We start from the raw sequence: 19,107 nt of genomic DNA, 5'->3' as shown, positions 1-19,107 counted from the left end.
CCTCTTACCCAATGAACGGCCAACGTAATCTGCGCAGGCGTTTTTCTAACAAAATAATTTTCCGACCGCGCCCACTGAGATTATTTCAACCAATCAGGACTCATAGGCCTTAGGGCAACGTTATTGTCTTCTGTCCAATCGGCGCAGTGATAAATGACAGCCGTGTAACCACGCCCATTCAGCCGGGAGCGAGCGTATGACGTCATGTCATGTTTATATTTGGCTACCTATGCGCCGGAAGTAATTCTGTTTAAAGATGGCGGTGTTTCCGGTCGGCTTATTGACGAGGTGTCCCGTGTGAGGGTTAGCCCCAAGCAGGGGGGCGGAAGAGAGAATGAATTATATGCCGGGGACAGCAAGCCTCATAGAGGATATTGACAGTCAGTATATGGCGCGGGTGCCCTGCTCTTCCTGACTCCTGTGGTGTGTGTAAGAAGTACGGTTGCCATAACAACCTCCTGCCCTGGTGTGATGTGCTTACTGTCTGCTGTGTGTGTGGCTGATGTGCTCCCTGGCGACCCTTGCTGGCTGTAATGTATATCGCTTCTTGGAAGAGTGGGGGAAGGGAAGTGACAACGATTTCTGACCCAAAAAACTGGATGTGTTCTGTTAGCCCCATTTACTTGGTGACCAGACATAGGATGCACTTGCTGCCCCCTATGGACAGGGTAGAGTATGGCATCAGACTAGGGAGCCCACCTACCTATGTACCATGCTACGTATCCTTTATCTAACTTGGAAAGCCCATTTTCATATAGGCCCCGCAGGACTCCAGATGGTGACCAAAATGGTCGCCGATGCGACTTAGAATTCCAAAATGGCGACAAGACTTTGCAGTCTTGTCGCCATTTGCGCCTAGACCCCCCCCCCCCCCCCCCCCCCCCCGCTGCTCTGCCTGTCACATACGAGGAACTGACATGGGACGCGCTGCTGTCAGCACGTGCCATGTTCTCCTCAGCAGCACAGGGGAGAAGGAGGCAGTCCCTCCCCCACCCCCCTGTGCTGCCGCTGCCACCAATGGGCTGATAGAGGGGACCGGTTGTGGCCACTGCGCCACCAATGAATATAGTTTATGCCTGAATACAAATGCAGGCTGTGGGTGGTGGCCATACCCAGCACCCAGCCTCTATGACTGCGCGCTGCGATCCGCCGCACCTGAGGGGTTAATTTTGGGCTGGCACCAGCAGCCTGCGTTTTATATTCAGGCATAAACTATATTCATTGCTGGCGCAGTGGCCACAGCCGCTCCCATCCTCCTCCTCCCTGCTATCAGTCCACTGGTGGCAAAAAAAAAATATAAATACTAAAAGTTTTAAATGGCCCCCTTTCCCAATTTTGCATATAAAATATATAAACAGTAAAAAAATAAACCTATTACATATCGCCACGCCCGAAAAAGTGCGAGCTATTAAAATATTTACTATGCGGTGAATGCCATAACAGAAAAGTGCAATTTTCAATATTTTTAATCACCTTGTCCTGACAAACATTAGGGTCGGACTGTTCTATTATGGTCCAGTCGTTCAATAAAATGTGGAACGCTCGCGGCTTTTTTGGTGTTATTTTTATTCGCGTGGTATCGAGTATTGCAATACTTTTTTATGGTATTAAAATTGAATCAAAATTTTGGCATGGTGAAAACCCTAGGTAGTGTGTGTGTGTGTGTGTGTGTGTGTGTGTGTGTGTGTTTTTTTTTTTTTTACCGTAATTATATGAACATTAAATTTCGCGACTAATTTAATTTGGGTCCTAAATTTTTCAGGTTAGGAGCCAGTGGCTCATTATTTATTTTTTTGTCTGGAGCACTGCCCCGTTCACATAATGCATTTCGCAGCTGCAGTTTTTCGGTGCCACTGGCGCAATTGCGGTTTTGCCCCATTGATTGGCGGTTATCCGTGAATGTTGTGGACACAGTCATGGCTTTAAACCACCAGCTGTACCAACAACAGCGAAAACAATGGGAGGCGGACTGTGCGTGGCTGCCGCCAGCGTGTTGGAGTGGAATCTACATTAATATCTGTCCTGTGAAGTGGAGCTTACAGGGGTCGTCTCGCCTCAGTAAGTGGCATTAATCATGTAGAGAGTTAATACAAGGCACTTACTAATGTATTGCGATTCTCCATATTGCCTCCTTTGCTGGCTGGATTCATTTATCCAATCACATTATACACTGTTCGTTTCCATGGTTATGACTAGGGCTGCGCTTGGAATACTCACCTTTCCAGCAGGCGGCCTCCGGACACTCCACAGTACGTCCATGGTCCCGCGCTGCTCTGACCTCCTGACGTACGCACGCCGTGACTTGACGCACTGTGTGACGTCAGGAGCAGAGCAACGCAGAACGATGGAGTTTCGGCAGCGCCCCTGCTGGAAAGGTAAGTTGGTGGAACCGAGGGGGTGGGGCGCAACTAAGGCCAGGCGCCTGGAGTGCACAGCGTCATAGAAACCAGTGACGCTGTGCAATCCGGGTGTCAGGAGGAGCATGGCAGCAGAGCTGGTGGCACAATGGGGGCAGAGCTGGTGGCACTGGGGTGAGGGGGAGCTCATGGCACTGGGGGGAAACTGATGCACTTGAGCTGATCGCACAGTGGGGAACAAATGGTGTTGGGGACTGATGGCAGGGGGTCTGATGAGTTTTTATAAAGGAAAACAGTTTATCTTTTTCTTAATTGATTACTCGATTAATCAATAGAATACTCGATTACTAAAATAATCGTTTACTGCAGCCCTAGTTATGACCACCCAGCAATCCAGCAGTGGTCGTGCTTGCACAGTATAGGAAAAAGCACCATCCTATGTGCACTCCCACGGTCCCGGCCACCAAAGAGGCTGGTGCTTTTTCCTATAGTTTGTGCAAGTACGACCACCGCTGCTGGATTGCAGGGTGGTCATAACCATGGAAACGAGCAGTGTATAATGCGATGGAAAAATGACTCCAGCAAAGGAGGCAATATGGACAATCACAATACATTAGTAAGAGCCTTGTAGTAACTTTCTGTCCATGATACATGCCATTTGCTGAAATAAGACGACCCCTTTAAGGAATTCGGGGTTTATTAGAGGAGGGGTCCACATCAATTAGAGCAGAGGGGGGCTACAACGTTTCAGGGCATCTATCACATTCATGCATTTCAATGTGCGTGTAATGCGTTATTTCCTCTGTGCTGGCGCAGAGGGGAAATTGACTACTTACTGTCAGGTCCTTCCTCCCACACAGGTTACAGCCGACCGCTCGGGTTACGTTTTTTTTTTTTGTTTTTTTTTGTGGTAAGTATGGGATCCCACCACGGGAGGGGTGGTTGTCACTTCCACTTCCGATTGTATCTGAAAACATGCAAGCTGCATCACCTTGTCCCCCAAGGGATCCTGTGTTGGGGGCAAGTTCAGACGTGTTTTCCACCTACTGTCAGAATCAAGATCTGTTCGGTGGGGTCGGAAACCCTGCACCCCCACCTGTCGGCTGTTTCGAAATGCCAGTAAAATCGTGTCCATCGATCACATGACCTTTTTTGCAGCTCAGTCACATTCAGGTGAATGGGTTTAAGCTGCAGTACCAAGCACAGTCACTACACAAAGTATGGCGCTGTGCTTGGTATAGTATGAAAAGCCCGCAGACAGCTGATTGGCGGGGGTGCTGGTAGTCGGACTCCTGCTGATCTGATATTGAGGGGAGGTCTCTGCACCCCCCTCTTCACTCGGTGGTCCACCCTTACCTAATGACTGTACACTTGTTTGTTTCAGAAAAACACTTGGTCCTACTACGAGATGGGAGAACTCTTATTGGATACTTAAGAAGCATTGACCAGTTTGGTGAGTGTCTTGAAGGTTTTATTTCTTTTAAACTTTGGTTTCTCAGCAGTTGCAAAACTACAACTCCCAGCATGCTCTTAGGGCGTGCCGGACATTGTAGATAGACGAGGGCGTGAGTGGCGTTTGAATATGGAACTAAAATTCAGCTTTTTCTTGATGACGTTTCTGGGAAAGCTGGGTGACGGCCACCGGGCTTGTTATTACATGTAGCTTGATGGAGGTCATTCAGCTTTCCCAGACTCCTGGCAGATCTATGCTTCAGGTTAGGAGCCATCACTGGTAAGTCGGCCAATTTGCTGCCATCCAGTAAAGATGGGGACTTTGCTCATCTGTTCCCTTATTTGGGTTGTGTGGCATAAACTCCTTTGCAATCTCCGCTGGACATGTGCAGCTGAAGTTGTCACTTTAAAGGTGGTGCCCACTAGCGAGCACCATAACCTCCAGGTTTGGAACAGCAGAGGCCTGGGGCTATTGTCTGTGATCAGCCATAAGGCCAATCGCGTACACTTAAAGGGCTTCTGTCACCCCACTAAAGTGATTATTTTTTTTTTGGGCTAGTGAAATTAGTTATATTGCGATATATGACAATATAATTGTGTTACTTACTTTGATCCAGCAGTTTCTGCAAAAAACGAAGTTTTATAATATGTAAATTCGGTCTCTACCAGCAAGTAGGGCGGCTACTTGCTGGTAGCTGCTGCAGAAATCCGCCCCCTCGTCGTGTTGATTGACAGGGCCAGCCGGGATCTCCTCCTCTGGCCAGCCCTGTCGGAATTTCAAAAATCGCGCGCCTGTGTTGATTCGGCGCAGGCGCTCTGAGATGAGGAGGCTAGTCTCCTCAGCACTCCCTCAGTGCGCCTGCGCCGATGACGTCTTCTATTTTGGTGATGTCATCGGCGCAAGCGCACTGAGGGAGTTCTGAGGAGACGAGCCTCCTCATCTCAGAGCGCCTGCGCCGAATCAACACAGGCGCGCGATTTTTGAAATTCCGACAGGGCCGGCCGGAGGAGGAGATCCCGGCTGGCCCTGTCAATCAACACGACGAGGGGGCGGATTTCTGCAGCAGCTACCAGCAAGTAGACGCCCTACTTGTGGTAGAGACAGAATTTACATATTATAAAACTTCGTTTTTTGCAGAAACTGCTGGATCAAAGTAAGTGACACAATTATATTGTCATATATCGCAATAGAACTAATTTCACTAGCCCAAAAAAAAAAATCACTTTAGTGGGGTGACAGAAGCCCTTTTAACCCCTCAGATGCCCTGGCCAAATGTAACCACAGCACCTGAGCAGTGAAGATGCAAGAGCCGCACACTCTCGCAACAGCCATTTCTCAGCTGAGATCGGGGAAGCTGTTATATGCCAGTAATACCTCGGAGCCCCAAGCAGGCTCCGATACCTATCGCTGATATATTCCAATACAGGCCTGCAGGTGGCAGCACTGTATTGGAAGGCAGTGAAATAGAAAAGTTCAAATCACACACCCATTTCCCCAAAATAAAAAGAAACTAAAAAAATCATGGGCATCGCCGCATCCAAAAATGCATGGCATATGGTGAATGGCATAACAGAAGATAAAATTTAAAATGGCCTTTTTTTGTGAAAAAAAAAATTCACACGCACCTTTTAAAATGAAGTACAGATTGTCCCACAAAAAATGAGCCCCGCCACATAGCTCTATAGACATAACTATAAAAAAGTTATAGGGGTTAGAATAAGGCAATAAAGAGAATTTTATATTTTACTAATATTATTATTTTTTTTTTTTTTCACGTCACACCCACACACTTTAATAAACGTTGTATTCAGCCCCCTGAGTCAGTACTATGCAGGACCACATTTCGCTGCAATTATACCTGCATGTCTTTTGGGGTACGTCTCCACCAGATTTGCACATCTAGAGGCTGAAATTTTTGCCCATTCTTTGCAAAATAGCCTGAGCTCGGTCAGATTGGATAGAGAACGTCTGAGCAGCAATTTTCTAGTCTTGCCACCGATTCTCCATGGGATTTAGGTCTGGACTTTGACTGGACTGTTCTAACACATGAATATACTTTGATCTAAACCATTCCATTGTAGCTCTGGCTGTGTGTTTAGGGTCGTTGTCCTGCTGGAAGGTGAACCTCTGCCCCAGTCTGAAATCTTTTGCAGCCTCTAAGGTCCCTTTCACACGAGCGTGATTTCCGCGCGGGTGCAGTGCGTGACGTGAACGCATAGCACCCGCACTGAATCCTGACCCATTCATTTCAATGGGTCTGTGTACATGAGCGTTGTTTTTCACGCATCACTTCTGCGTTGTGTGAAAATCGCAGCATGTTCTATATTCTGCGTTTTTCACGCAGCCCTGGCCCCATAGAAGTGAATGGGGCTGCGTGAAAAACGCATTGCATCCGCAAGCAAGTGCGGGTGCGATGCGTTTTTCACTGATGGTTGCTAAGAGATGTTTGTAAACATTCAGTTTTTTATCACGCGCGTGAAAAACGCATCAAAACGCATTGCACCCGCGTGGAAAAAACTGAACAACTAAACGCAATCACAGACAAAACTGACTGAACTTGCTTGCAAAATAGTGCGAGTTTCACTGAACGCATCCGGCCCCAATCCGCAACACCCGTGTGAAACCAGCCTAATAGGTTTTCCTCCAGGATTGCCTTGTATTTAGCTCCATCCATTTTCCATCAACTCTGACCAGCTTCCCTGTCCCTGCTGAAAGAAAAGCATCCTCGCAGCATGATGCTGCTGCCACCACCATGTTTCACAGTGGGGATGGTGTGTTTAGGGTGATGTGCAGTTAGTTTTCTGCCACTCATAGCATTTTGCATTTAGGCCAAAAAGTTGAACTTTGGTCTCATCTGACCAGAGCACCTTCTTCCACATGTTTGCTGTGTCTCCTACATGGCTTGTGGCGAACTGCAAATGGGTCTTCTTATGGCTTTCTTCTTGTGACTCTTCCATAAAGGCCAGATTTGTGGAGTACCTGACTAATAGTTATCCTGTGGACAGATTCTCCCACCTGAGCTGTGGATCTCTGCAGCTTCTCGAGCGACCGTGGACCTCTTGGCTGCTTCTCGAGCGACCGTGGACCTCTTGGCTGCTTCTCTAATTGGTGCTCTCCTTGCCTGGGCTGTCAGTTTAGGTGGTCGGCCATGTCTTGGTAGGTTTGCAGTTGTACCATACTCCATCAGTTTTCGGATGATTGATTGAACAGTGCTCCGTGAGATGTCCAGAGCTTGGGATATTTCTTTATAACGTAACCCTGCTTTACACTTCTCCACAACTGTATCCCTGACCTGTCTGGTGTGTTCCTTGGTTTTCATGATGCTGTTTGATTACTAATGTTCTCTAACAAACCCCTGAGGCCTTCACAGAACAGCTGTAGGTATACTGAGAAGACATTACACACAGGTGGACTCTATTTACTAATTAGGTGACTTCTGAAGGCAGTTGGTCGAACTGGATTTTATTTAGGGGTATCGGAGTACAGGGGGCTGAATACAAATGCACGCTGCACTTTTCAGATTTTTAAAACTATATCGTTTTCTTCTCACTTCACACATACTTACTTTGTGTTGGTCTATCACACAAAATCCCAATAAGATACGTTTAAAGGGCTTGTCCACTGTATTTATATTGATGATCTTTCCTCACAGTAGGTAATCAATATCGGATCGGTCCAGGTCTGACTCCGGGCACCCCCACGATCAGTTGTTCGAAGAGAAGGCCGTGCTGCCTTCTCTTCATTGTCTACCTGCTTTCTGTCGTAACCGCAGCAGTGAGCAGGTGTAACTCCACCTAAGCTCCCCTAGTCACTTCTATTGGACGGCCCTATACACTTGAATGGAAGGAGCCGTCCCATAGAAGTGAATGGGACGGCTTGTAATTGCACTGCTCGCCGCTGTGGTTGTGATGGCGAGCAGGTAAACGATGAAGGGAAAGCTGCGTTCACATGGAGCGCGGCCTTCTCTTCAAACTACTGATCTGCGGGGGTGCCAGGAGTTGTACAAGTTTGTGGATATAACGTGAAAAAAATGTGGAAATATTCAAGGGGTATGAATAGATATGGGTATATTAGAAAGTTAAATTATATTTTATATAAATAAAACCGGTACCCGCTATCCTACCGATGCCCTGATATTTTTTTGACGTGTCATCTAATGGTTAATTAATTAGCACCATTATTTCCATAGTTATTTTCTCCCATTGTGATATATTTGTAAGGTCTTTTGTAGACAGTTGTAGTATTAGCCTTGGGCTGGTTTTGCGGATTGGGGCCAGATGCGTTCAGGGTGAGTTCAGTGAAACTCGCACTATTTTGCAAGCAAGTTCAGTCAGTTTTGTCTGCGATTGCGTTTAGTTGTTCAGTTTTTTTCCGCGCGGGTGCAATGCGTTTTGATGCGTTTTTCACGCACGTGATAAAAAACTGAATGTTTACAAACAACATCTCCTAGCAACCATCAGTGAAAAACGCATCGCACCCGCACTTGCTTGAGGATGCAATGCGTTTTTCACGCAGCCCCATTCACTTCTATGGAGCCAGGGCTGCGTGAAAAACGCAGAATATAGAACATGCTGCGATTTTCACGCAACGCAGAACTGATGCGTGAAAAACAACGCTCATGTACACAGACCCATTGAAATGAATGGGTCAGGATTCAGTGCGGGTGCTATGCGTTCACACCAGTGTTTCGGTGTCAGTCTGTGAGATCCATTTCAAGGCTCTCGCAAGCAGTCCCCAAACGGATCAGTTTAGCCCCAATGCATTTTGAATGGATGCGGATCCGTTCAGAATGCATCAGTTTGGCTCCATTCTGCCTCCATTACGCTCTGGAGGCGGACACCAAAATGCTGCTTGCAGCGTTTTGGTGTCCGCCTGGTCGTGCGGAGCCAAACGGATCCGTCCTGACTTACAATGTAAGTCAATGGGGACGGATCCGTTTGACGTTGACACACTATGGTGCAATTGCAAACGGATCTGTCCCCCATTGACTTTCAATGTAAAGTCAGGATGGATCCGTCTGACTACCAATTAGACTTGGACCTTTTTTTTTTTTTTTTTTTTTTTTTTTTTTTATAGAATGCAGACAGATCCGTTCTGAATGGATACCATTGTTTGCATTTATAGGTGCGGATCCGTCTGTGCAGATACCAGACGGATCCGCACCTAACGCAGGTGTGAAAGTAGCCTTAAAGGGGTTGTCCAAGGATTATAGCGCAGCTCTTACCTTTTTTTTTTAAAGCTAAGAATGTGGCTTTAAGGGCCCTTTACACGGGCTGAGAATCCCACAGATAAGGCTACATTCACATGTTCTGCAAAACACAGATACCGGCCCGTCTGCGGACCACACATGGCGGCCGCTATAAAAGAAAATGCCTATTCTTGTCTGCAATTGCGGACAAGAGTAGGACACGCTCTATCTTTTTTGCAGGACCGCGGAATGGAACTACGGATGCGGACATCACACGGTGTGCTGTCGGTATCTTTTGCGGCCTGTTGAAATGAATGGGTTCGCACCCGTTCTGCGGAATTGCGGAACAGATGCAGACTAATTTATACAGCAGTGTGAATGTGCCCTTATCGCTAATAATCATTCATAGAAATGCTTGTTAGCGCTTATCTGGAGGCGGAAATGAGCCACGATTACCCGATGAAGGAGCGAAACGCTCGTTCATTGGGTAATAGATCTTTCATGTGGACACTTGTCGTTTGCTGGCAGCAGATCGTGCTGTGTATGACGGCACAAAGTGAAAGTACAATTCACACAGCAAGATGTACAATTAATGGGGTTATCCGAGACAAAAAAATGTCCATATGCCGGGCCCCTCACTAAGGCCTCGTGCACACGACCGTTGTGTGCATCCGTGTCCGTTCCGTTTTCCGTGATTATCTGCGGACCCATTGACTTTCAATTGGTCCGTTAAACTCGGAAAATGCACCGTTTGTCGTCCGTGATCAGTGTTTCCTGTCCGTCAAAAAAATAAGACCTGTCCTTTTTTTTGACGGACAATGGTTCGCGGACCCATTCAAGTCAATGGGTCCGTGAAAAAACACTGAGGCACGCAAGATTGTCATCCGTGTCCGTTTTTTTTTTTCCTATCATTTTCAAGGCAAACTTGACTTAGATTTTTTTTTTTCACTTTTCTGGTCTGGTGATCCTCCAAAAATCAAGGAAGACACACGGAAGAAAAAACTGACACGGATCACGGAACAATGGAACCCTGTTTTGCGGACCGTGAAAAAAGTGTTCATTTATCCTGCAGCGCCGCCACAGGCGAGGCTAAGCATTACAGTGTTTATTCACTTCAGTGGGTTGCTTGTATTGGACGGAGGGTGAGATGATTATTATATGTTTATAACCGCTCTCCGCGGTTACCAAAAGGCAGGATTCCCGACCAGAGCCTTCCCTAATAATAAACCGGAGAACCTCTTTAATGACTCATGCCATTGCCTTGAAGACTTCCTGGTCGCGTTATTCCCATATTCCCAGTCGCTCCTTTTAGCAGGAAGCCTTGTGATGTGACTGATTGTTATTCAAATGACGGCAGGAAAATTGCTGGAACTTAAACATTTGTAATGCAAATGACCTATTGCGGAGAGGGGGTCTCCAGAGGGCACAGTGTTTTTTCAGATTTTATGTGGTTTTAATTAGCTCTGTGAGTACCACTAAGGGTTAAAAACCACCACCTTATATTTGTGCCAGGCAACGATCACACGATAGTGGAGATCTGCATGCAGTCCAGGAGATGAGCTTCCGCCAGAGGGGTCTGGCTGTGTCGTTCTCCTCTCTCCCCATTGATATACATCCATGCTGAATGTGTATGGGGGAGGCGGGAGAGATGGAGAACCCCCCCCCCCCCCCCCCCCAACGCTCGTCTGGGCAACATCCAAGTTGGAGGCCGTTCTCAAACACCCTTTGGAGATGCTTTTCCATTTTCTTGGTGCTCTAGGTATAGATTGGGGTCATTAGGTGCTTTATCTTCATTCACCTCCTGTTGGATTGCCACTTCTCGTAGAGCAGACGTGTAAGTGTGTAACCTATTTTAACAATCCATGTTTCTCATCCGTATCATTGGGGGACACAGGCTTGACCATGGGTATAGCTGCTGCCAGTAGGAGGCGACACTAAGCACAAAAGTGTGAGCTCCTCCCTCCATCTATACCCTTCCTACAGGGACTAAGCTAAATCAGTCTGTAGGAGGCAGACCTCTCAGCTTTGCAGGTCTGCTGATTTTTCTTTTCTTCTAGCAGGATCTCAGGCAGTCCTATCTGCCTGCACTCACACCCAGGAGACGGGAGACCAGGGGGTTCCTAAAGCCTCTGCATCCCGCCAGCCTTCGGGTCACCACGGCCGCCCACAACAAGTCCCCTCTGTTTCCGGTGTAGCGGCCCTCCCCAAGGGGCTGCCCACCGAAGATGGTGACCCAGCTTAAACCAGGGGAGCAGAACATGCCAGATGGGTAAGTATTACTGGCTCCCCTTCTCAGGTTACTTGCTGTGGATGGCCCCATTAAAACTGACTCTGACTCCCTATCGCTGCCGTCCTGTAAAACTGGCCAGACCGCCCTCTCCTTGAAGGGCCTCTGCGTCCCCAGTTTCCTCTACCTCCCAGGGAGTCTTGCTCCAACGCATTTTCATTAGAAGAGGCATGTTCCAAGGGAAAAGTTGTCAGACGCTGACTTTGTCTCACCGGAGGACCAGTGTGTATGCTGAGGGACTGCTATGCCCCTCACCAAATACAGTGTTCCAAACTGTCCACTATGGTAGACAATCTGCCGTGTCTAGTTTTTCCTTCAGGCGATCCCGTCACTCACCAAAAGTCTTCCACCCGAATTTAGGGTCTCTACATTTAACGGCGAGGCTGTTGAAGCCGCCGTACTAAGGGCTCAGGGTTTCTCGGATGCTGTTGTCCAGACCATAATTCGTGCTAGGAAGCCGTCGTCCTCCCGGATCTATCCAATTTGGTTTTCGTTGCCAAGACTCTTGTCTTTCCTGCAGTCAGGCATGGACTTGGGGCTGGCTCTCAGTTCCCTCAAAAGGCAAATTTCGTCCCTTTCCATTCTTTTTTGGCGGAACTTGGCTTCTGCGGTTCGGACATTTCTGCAGGGAGTTGCGCATGCTGCGCCATCTTTCCGTCCTCCGTTGAATCCTCCTAATCTTGTGCTCAGCGCTCTCCAGTTCTCTCCGTTTGAGCCTTTGCAGCAGGTGTCCCTTCGCTTCCTGTCCTACTTAGGAAAGAGCCGCGAGTTCGACACCCTATCGGTCGCCCTTCCTTATCCTCCATCAGGACAAGGTAGTCCTTCGTCCGGTCCTTCCTTCCGAAGGTCACGTCAGCATTCTATCTCAGTGAAGAGATCATTCTCCCTTCCTTTTGTCCTGTTCCGTCTCCTCCTCGTAAGCAGTCACACCACACTCTAGATTTGGTTTGGGCCATTCACATCTATCTCTCGGACGTCCTCTTTCCGACGGACGGATTCATTATTTGTCATTCAAGAGGGGCCGAGACAAGGGCTGGCTGCGTCCAAAGTTTCCATTTCCCAATGGATTCATTTGGCCATTGTGGGAGTGTACCGTGTCAGTGTCCGGGCCCCACCTTTCCAGGTTACTGCTCATTCTGCTCGGGCAGTGGGGGCCTCATGGGCAGTGCATCATGGGTCTTCGGCCCTTCAGGTGTGTAAGGCGGCTACCTGGTCATCTTTGCACACCTTTTCCAAATTGTACAGAGTACAAATACCTTGGCGTCTTCTGACGCTTCTCTGGGGCGTAGAGTTTTGCAGACGGCGGTTCTCTGATTGTCCGGATCCATTTATGGCCAACCCTTGGGACGTCCGATGGTCAAGCCTGTGTTCCCCCAATGTTACGGATGAGAACTAGATTTTTGTACTTGCCGTAAAATCTTTCTCTTCCGTTCATTGGGGGACACAGCTCCCACCCGTTCTCTCGGTTTGCGGGCCCTTTCTGGTCTGCGTGGTTCTGGGTTTGTACATAGTTTGGTTTCCGGTTTTTGTTGTGCTTCTACTGCTTTTGCACAAACTGCTTTAGCTTAGGCCCTGTAGGAAGGGTATAGCTGGAGGGAGGAGCTCACACTTTGTGTGCTTAGTGTCGCCTCCTAGTGGCAACAGCTTTACCCAAGGTCAAGCCTGTGTCCCCCAATGAACAGAAGAGAAACTTATATTATGGTAAGTACAAAAATCTAGTTTGTTCCTTTCCAGAAGGAATAATAGAGCGACGTCAAAATGCAGCGTTTTAAGGAAAGGTGCTCATAATTGACAGCAGCGCGTCTAGAATTAGATTTTCCTCGACACCTGTGACTGCATCAGCTTAATTGTGTCCCCAGGACCTGTGAATTTTCACTATCTAGACCAGGGATGCTCAACCTGTGGCCCTCCAGCTGTTGTAAAACTACAACTCCCACCATGCCCTGCTGTATGCTGATAGCTGTAGACTGTCTGGGCATTCTGGGAGTTGTAGTTTTGCAACAGTTGGAGGGCATCCTTGATCTAGACCAGTGTTTCCCAACCAATGTGCCTCCAGCTGTTGCAAAACTACAACTCCCAGCATGCCCGGACAGCCTTTGACTGTGCGGGTATGCTGGGAGTTGTAGTTTTGCAACAGCTGGAGGCACACTGGTTGGGAAACACTGATCTAGACAATGAGCTGTGCCTAGTGTTCAGGTGGATGGGACTTATGTCCAATGCCAGACATGGGTCATGGACGAGCAGCACGGTGTGAGGGAGAGAAAAAATGACCCCTTTTTTTTTCAGTCTGTGACAACCCCTTTAAAAAAAACTTCAGCTGCAGGACATAGTGACATGGCGCCTGGCCTGTAGACTGTAAGGACTCCAGGTAGAAATGTGTTTTGAGGGCAGATGATCTGATCTCTCATCCTTACTTGTGTTTTAGCGAATCTTGTTCTGCACCAGACGGTGGAAAGGATACACGTTGGGAAGAAATACGGGGATATTCCTAGGGGAATATTTGTTGTGCGAGGAGAAAATGTGGTCCTTCTTGGAGAAATAGTAAGTAAGATTGCCCATTTATAGACCTTTAAACCTCGTTCCAAGAAACGTGTGCACTGCTGATGGCATACAGACGGAACCCTAGCCTCCGTGATAGACTGGTTAAATCCGATGTAGGTGGCCAGTCACCGACACAAAAACTTCTTGCACCGCGCAAAAACGGGACTTATCCATGTTTATCTTGCTGTAATTGTGGTAACGTTCTCAAAGGTGAATATTTCTCCCACCCTTACAGTGGGAAAAAATATAAAATCAAGGGCTATTACACCTGCAGGTCACGGGATGTGATTTATGCCATCCAGTGCCCCTGCAGCCTTATTTATGTGGGAGAGACCACCATGGAGATTAGAGAACGTATTAACAAACACAAGAGTACCATACGCAAGATGAACATGGATAAGCCCGTTGCGAAACATTTCGTGGAGGCGGGGCATTCTGTTAACCAGCTTCGCTTTAGAGTTATTGACAGTGTGGGCCCGTTACGGAGAGGGGGTGACAGGGATGCGATATTAAGGAAGAAGGAACTCAAATGGATCTACACACTGAAATCCTTACAGCCATTTGGTTTAAATCTAGAGTTTAATGTGGCTGGTATCAGCTAAATTCTGGATTTAATCAAGAAATATTCTCTATATGGCTGATTTCATATTTCTCTTCTGTTACAGTATTTTTTTGCTTTGTTTTTTTAATTATGTGCCCTAATCACACCGCTTTATAGCATCATGATGATTATTGTGGTTTTTTTCCACACACACCTGTATATGGTATATCATGTATCAATGGGAACTTGTGCTTAGTGAGAACACTATCTGTTATCAACATCTAGTGATTCTTATTTTTTATTATGCCTGCTGTACCTATGTGATGCCTATACGTTTTTGCATATCTGCTTGTTTTTTCCTTGCGCTAGTAGCAAGGGCAGTGCGCTTTTTTTATGCCTTATTGTTGTTATCTTTGGCGAGCGTTTTTGCACACTGTTCATGTGTCACAGTGGTGCGATCGCCCTCCATGTACAGCCCCATTCGAATCCTCATGCATATGCCAATCTGGAGCGCCAGGTGGGAGTGGCCTTGTGACGTTAGTCGGCCGCCGCCTGATGACGTAAGTGGCCCGGCGTGGACTATGCATCCGGATTCACTTGGGCACGTCATACGCACGCCGCCTTGTGGTGGCGCATGCGATGACGTATGCAGACATGCGCATTGCCGACTATGGGACGCTGGATGGACGGAGGAGCTCTGTATATGATGGCCCCACATAGGTATGTCTTGTTACAGCTGGCTAATTTGTTTTAGCATGTTGGTCCCCATTGATTTTCCACACAGGTGTGTTATACGTAAATCTTAATCTCATTGGTTGCTTAGCGGTGTGGGTGGGCTTATCATGTGCTACTTATAGGCTGTGATTTTAACTTGTTAACATGCTTGACAAAGGCTACTCTTAGCCGAAACGTTGCTGCAAACTATTTTATATGCCTTGTTATGAGGAGTGTTCCTGAATAAAGAAGTTTTCTGGCGAGACACTGCTGTGGCCCTCCATTCTTTCTACATGCCATTGGACCGCTTTGGATCTGCGATCCCCTGCCCAGCTGCTGCGTATTCGCCATTTTTTGCTCTTTACAAGCCGTTTGTGTTGCTGCTCCTGAACAAACCCATCCTCTCTCCTGAGGATAGGTCCTCAATAGCTGTAGCCCAGACAACCCCTTTAATGCTCTCATTGAGAGTTGGCTCTCTCCTATATTACAGAGGGGCTTGGGGCCACAAATGTTATCTGCCTTCTCTTTTCGAGTGCTTTTCATACTGCAGGCTTTAGAGTATAATGTCCATCTTCTAACTATCTAATATACCGTACTGATTAATTTGCATTGCAGCTGGTGAGGTTTTAAATTCCGCACCGCAGGTCAATCTATGTCACTGATTTTCTTTTCTCTGCAGCCTGTGCAATGGCGATCATTGTTGTTTTGCGGTCCCCAAACAACGGATCCGCAAAACACAGATACCGGGTGTGCACTCCACATTTTGCGGAATGGCCGGCCCTGAATAGAGCAGTACTACACTTGTCTGTAATGTGGACAATAATAGGACATGTTCTAGTCTTCTATTCTCTTGCAGAAATTGACCTGTTGTGTGGATGTCAATGGCTTGTTCGATTCTGTAAAGTCGTTTCCCCATAGAAACAAAAACCACAATAAGTCTGGGGGGTTATTCACACGGCAGTTTGTTTGAAGGCCCGTGAAGAACGGATGTAAAAGAAATAGTTCTATTTTGTCCGTTTTCACCAACGGCGTGCATACCTTTTTTGAAATGGGGCAATTTTTAACATCCATTTCTCAGAAAGGCATCGGTAAAGGAAAAGGCTTGTGTCCAGGGCTGGCCATACACCTTAGAACAGCGCCACCATGTAGACATAGGTAGAGGGAAGAAAGCGGCTGCCGGTAACCTCTGGCGGTATTTGTCCCCTGAGGACATGAGGATTGGTCGTGCGGAGTTTCATGTGGCCCATGTCGGTATAGAATTGCTCCATGCACACCAGATGATCATGGACAGTAGTGGATCGTCTAAATGATTGCGCTTCTTGTATCCCTACAGGACCTGGAAAAGGAGAGCGACACTCAATTACTGCAGGTCTCCATCGAGGAGATCTTAGAGGAGCAGCGTGTGCAGCAGCAAAGCAAACAGGAGGCCGAGAGGGTGAAGGTGCAGGCCCTGAAGGAACGAGGCCTGTCCATTCCTAGAGCGGACACCCTGGACGAGTACTGAGCTCCTGCGTGGACAATGCCACTGTAGGTGTCCACACTTATACAGATCCCAGGGGGATTACTTTGCGTTTTTTCCTTTTTTTTTTTTTTCTGTTCGGACTTGTCTGCCGCACTCTGTGAATAATGGTTCAAACTTGCGTAATGATTTCTGTTGTATGTGATCCCTAGATGAGAGCACTTATATTCCATGATGATGAGGGGAAGGCACCCCATTAAAGATTTCTTTTTTGACTGGTTTATTTTTTAATGATTGTGCTACTTCTCTTTATTATACCATAATGTACATGGCTGTGCAGATCTTATAATGGTTGGCAACTGTGGGACTGTTCACCTATAGGACTGGTTTGTCTATGGCTATAGAAAATTGTAATTTACACTGGAAAAGAGGCGGCAGTGCATGACAAAGGGAATGTAAGATCTCCATATGGTGTCCGGGTCGTGCTCTGCCCATAAACCAGGGATAACGGTGTATTAGTCCAGCCTGGACTATCTTTAACTGTATGTCCACTTGTGGTGCGTCCCTAAAAGAGACTATTACTGACGGGCAATAAGGACTTTCATATACTGTGTACGAACACAGTATATAGAATGTGACCACCATGCACTTTGTAGTCCCCTACTGCGACTCTAAATCAACCTGTTTTTTAATGGTTATAAACTGTATAATTTTACACAATTTGAAAAAAATACCCAAAATGATTTAACTAAAAGCCCTCATGTGCCTCCATCAGAAAGTTATGGCTGACACATATGTATAGGGTTGACTGTGAAAAATGTATAATGTAAAAAAAAAAAAAACTTAATACATAAATGTAAATTGCGGTGTCCCCCGAAGCCCCCACCCCCCCAAAGTTAAAGTTAATAAAGCTATATAAGCCTAAGGAACAATTCAGCCGAAAAGAAAAAAAAATTGCTCTCAAGCAGCAAACATTAGCTATAGTTGCAAGGGGTTAAAGGGGTTGTGAAGTTTTAGTAGTTTAAAACTGGCTGGAGTAATATAGATTCCCCCCCTTAGAGCATTCAGCATATTGCATTAATCAAAAGTACAGTGTGTACATGAGAAATAACACCATTTCTGGCCAATATGTGACATAATTATTTTTTTTTTAAAGCAGTTTTCCATGCTGGTTGCAGTTCTCTCAGACATGGTGGGTGGTGGCGGCTAGCTGCCATCGACTGCACACAGAAAGTAGATGAGAATATCCTTCCTGTTTCACAGTCACTCAGCTGCCCTCAGCCCCAGGATAATGGAGGATATTACAGAGAAGTACTGAGGCTACTTTAACATTAGCGGTTTCAATTCTGCTATTGAGATCAGTCATAGGAGCTCAATAGCAGATGAAAACGCTTCAGTTTTGTCCCCCGTTCATTGTCAATGGGGACAAAATTGAACAAAACGGAATGCACCAAAATGTTTGGTTGCTGTCCGCGATGTGGTGTGGAGCAAGACGGATCAGTCCTGACTTCCAATGTAAGTCAGTGGGGACGGATCAGTTTGCTCGGATACAAAAGTAAACTGATCCGCCGGATCAAAAATGAGAACTCCACTGCCCCCGAAAGGAATAAAACAGGGACATGCTGATCCGCCGCCCATTGGCTTTCAATTTGTGTCATGACAGATCCGTCAAGGCTATCTATATAAGACCATACAACTGGATCCATTCATGACTGATGCATGCGGTTGTATTGTAACGAAAGCATTTTTGCAGATCCACGCCGGGTCTGCAAAAAAACGCTAGTGTGAAAGTAGCCTGACCTGTATTTTTGTGAACGAAGCATGTGTGCTGATCTATAAGCTTCCTATGTAGCTGTGCAGTCCTGCTTGGCTTTGTGTCTCTTCAGCTCCTGCTCACCCTTCCCTCTCCATAGACTTGCATTTGACATGTAATATGATCTGTCCTGGATGGAGAAAAGCCATTTTTAAAGTGAAAGGCAATTGGTGTAGAGGAGCTAGTAAACAGGAGAACTAGACATTTCTCAATGCTAAAACAAATTACAAAGTTTCTTGTGGTCGCTTGCACTATTGATTTATGCAAAGTTGTGTGACCATCCCTGCCTTCTTTGAAAGCATTTTTTTTTTCCACCATTCAGATTTTGCTTCAGCGTCTTTAAAAACAAACTTGCTTTTTTTTTTCTCTCTCTCCCTTAGGGCTCTTTCACACGAGCGGATGCCGTGCGGGTAATCCACTGCGTGAAAGAGACGGCAGAGACACTGAGCATTAACATGATTGATAATGCTCCGTAACTCTCTGTAATCGTTTTACTACAAAATCACAGTGAAATAAAGTTGTCACCGGGATTTTGTAGAGAAAAGGTCACAGAGAGGCAAAGAGTATTAGCAATCATGTTAATGCTCCGTGTCTGTGCTGTCCAGAACGTTGGGCAATGGCCCTTGAGAATGAAGGTAAAATATTTACACTGCATTGTGCATGACCTTTTTAAAGGGGGTTATCCGACCCATATGCCTGGGCCCCTCACACACAAAATATACTTTCCTGACATCTGCGTTGCTTCTGAACCCCG

At 46.7% G+C, this 19,107-nt stretch overlaps 1 protein-coding gene across 1 annotated transcript; it reads left to right on the top strand.

Moving 5' to 3' along the window:
- The first annotated feature begins 240 nt into the window (after nucleotides 1-240).
- Nucleotides 241-16,831, top strand: LSM1 (LSM1 homolog, mRNA degradation associated). The gene is made up of 4 exons (XM_044282986.1): nucleotides 241-380; nucleotides 3,742-3,810; nucleotides 13,711-13,826; nucleotides 16,415-16,831. Exons 1-4 carry the CDS (start codon nucleotides 335-337, stop codon nucleotides 16,583-16,585), a joined length of 402 nt encoding a protein of 133 aa, XP_044138921.1. The 5' UTR covers nucleotides 241-334; the 3' UTR covers nucleotides 16,586-16,831.
- Nucleotides 16,832-19,107: the final 2,276 nt, after the last annotated feature.

The sequence above is a fragment of the Bufo gargarizans genome, chromosome 2 (genome assembly GCF_014858855.1).
Source record: "Bufo gargarizans isolate SCDJY-AF-19 chromosome 2, ASM1485885v1, whole genome shotgun sequence".
NCBI classification, from domain to species: domain Eukaryota; kingdom Metazoa; phylum Chordata; class Amphibia; order Anura; family Bufonidae; genus Bufo; species Bufo gargarizans.
Note: the sequence above shows the minus strand (reverse complement) of the source record. Positions and strands in the feature narration are given on the sequence as shown.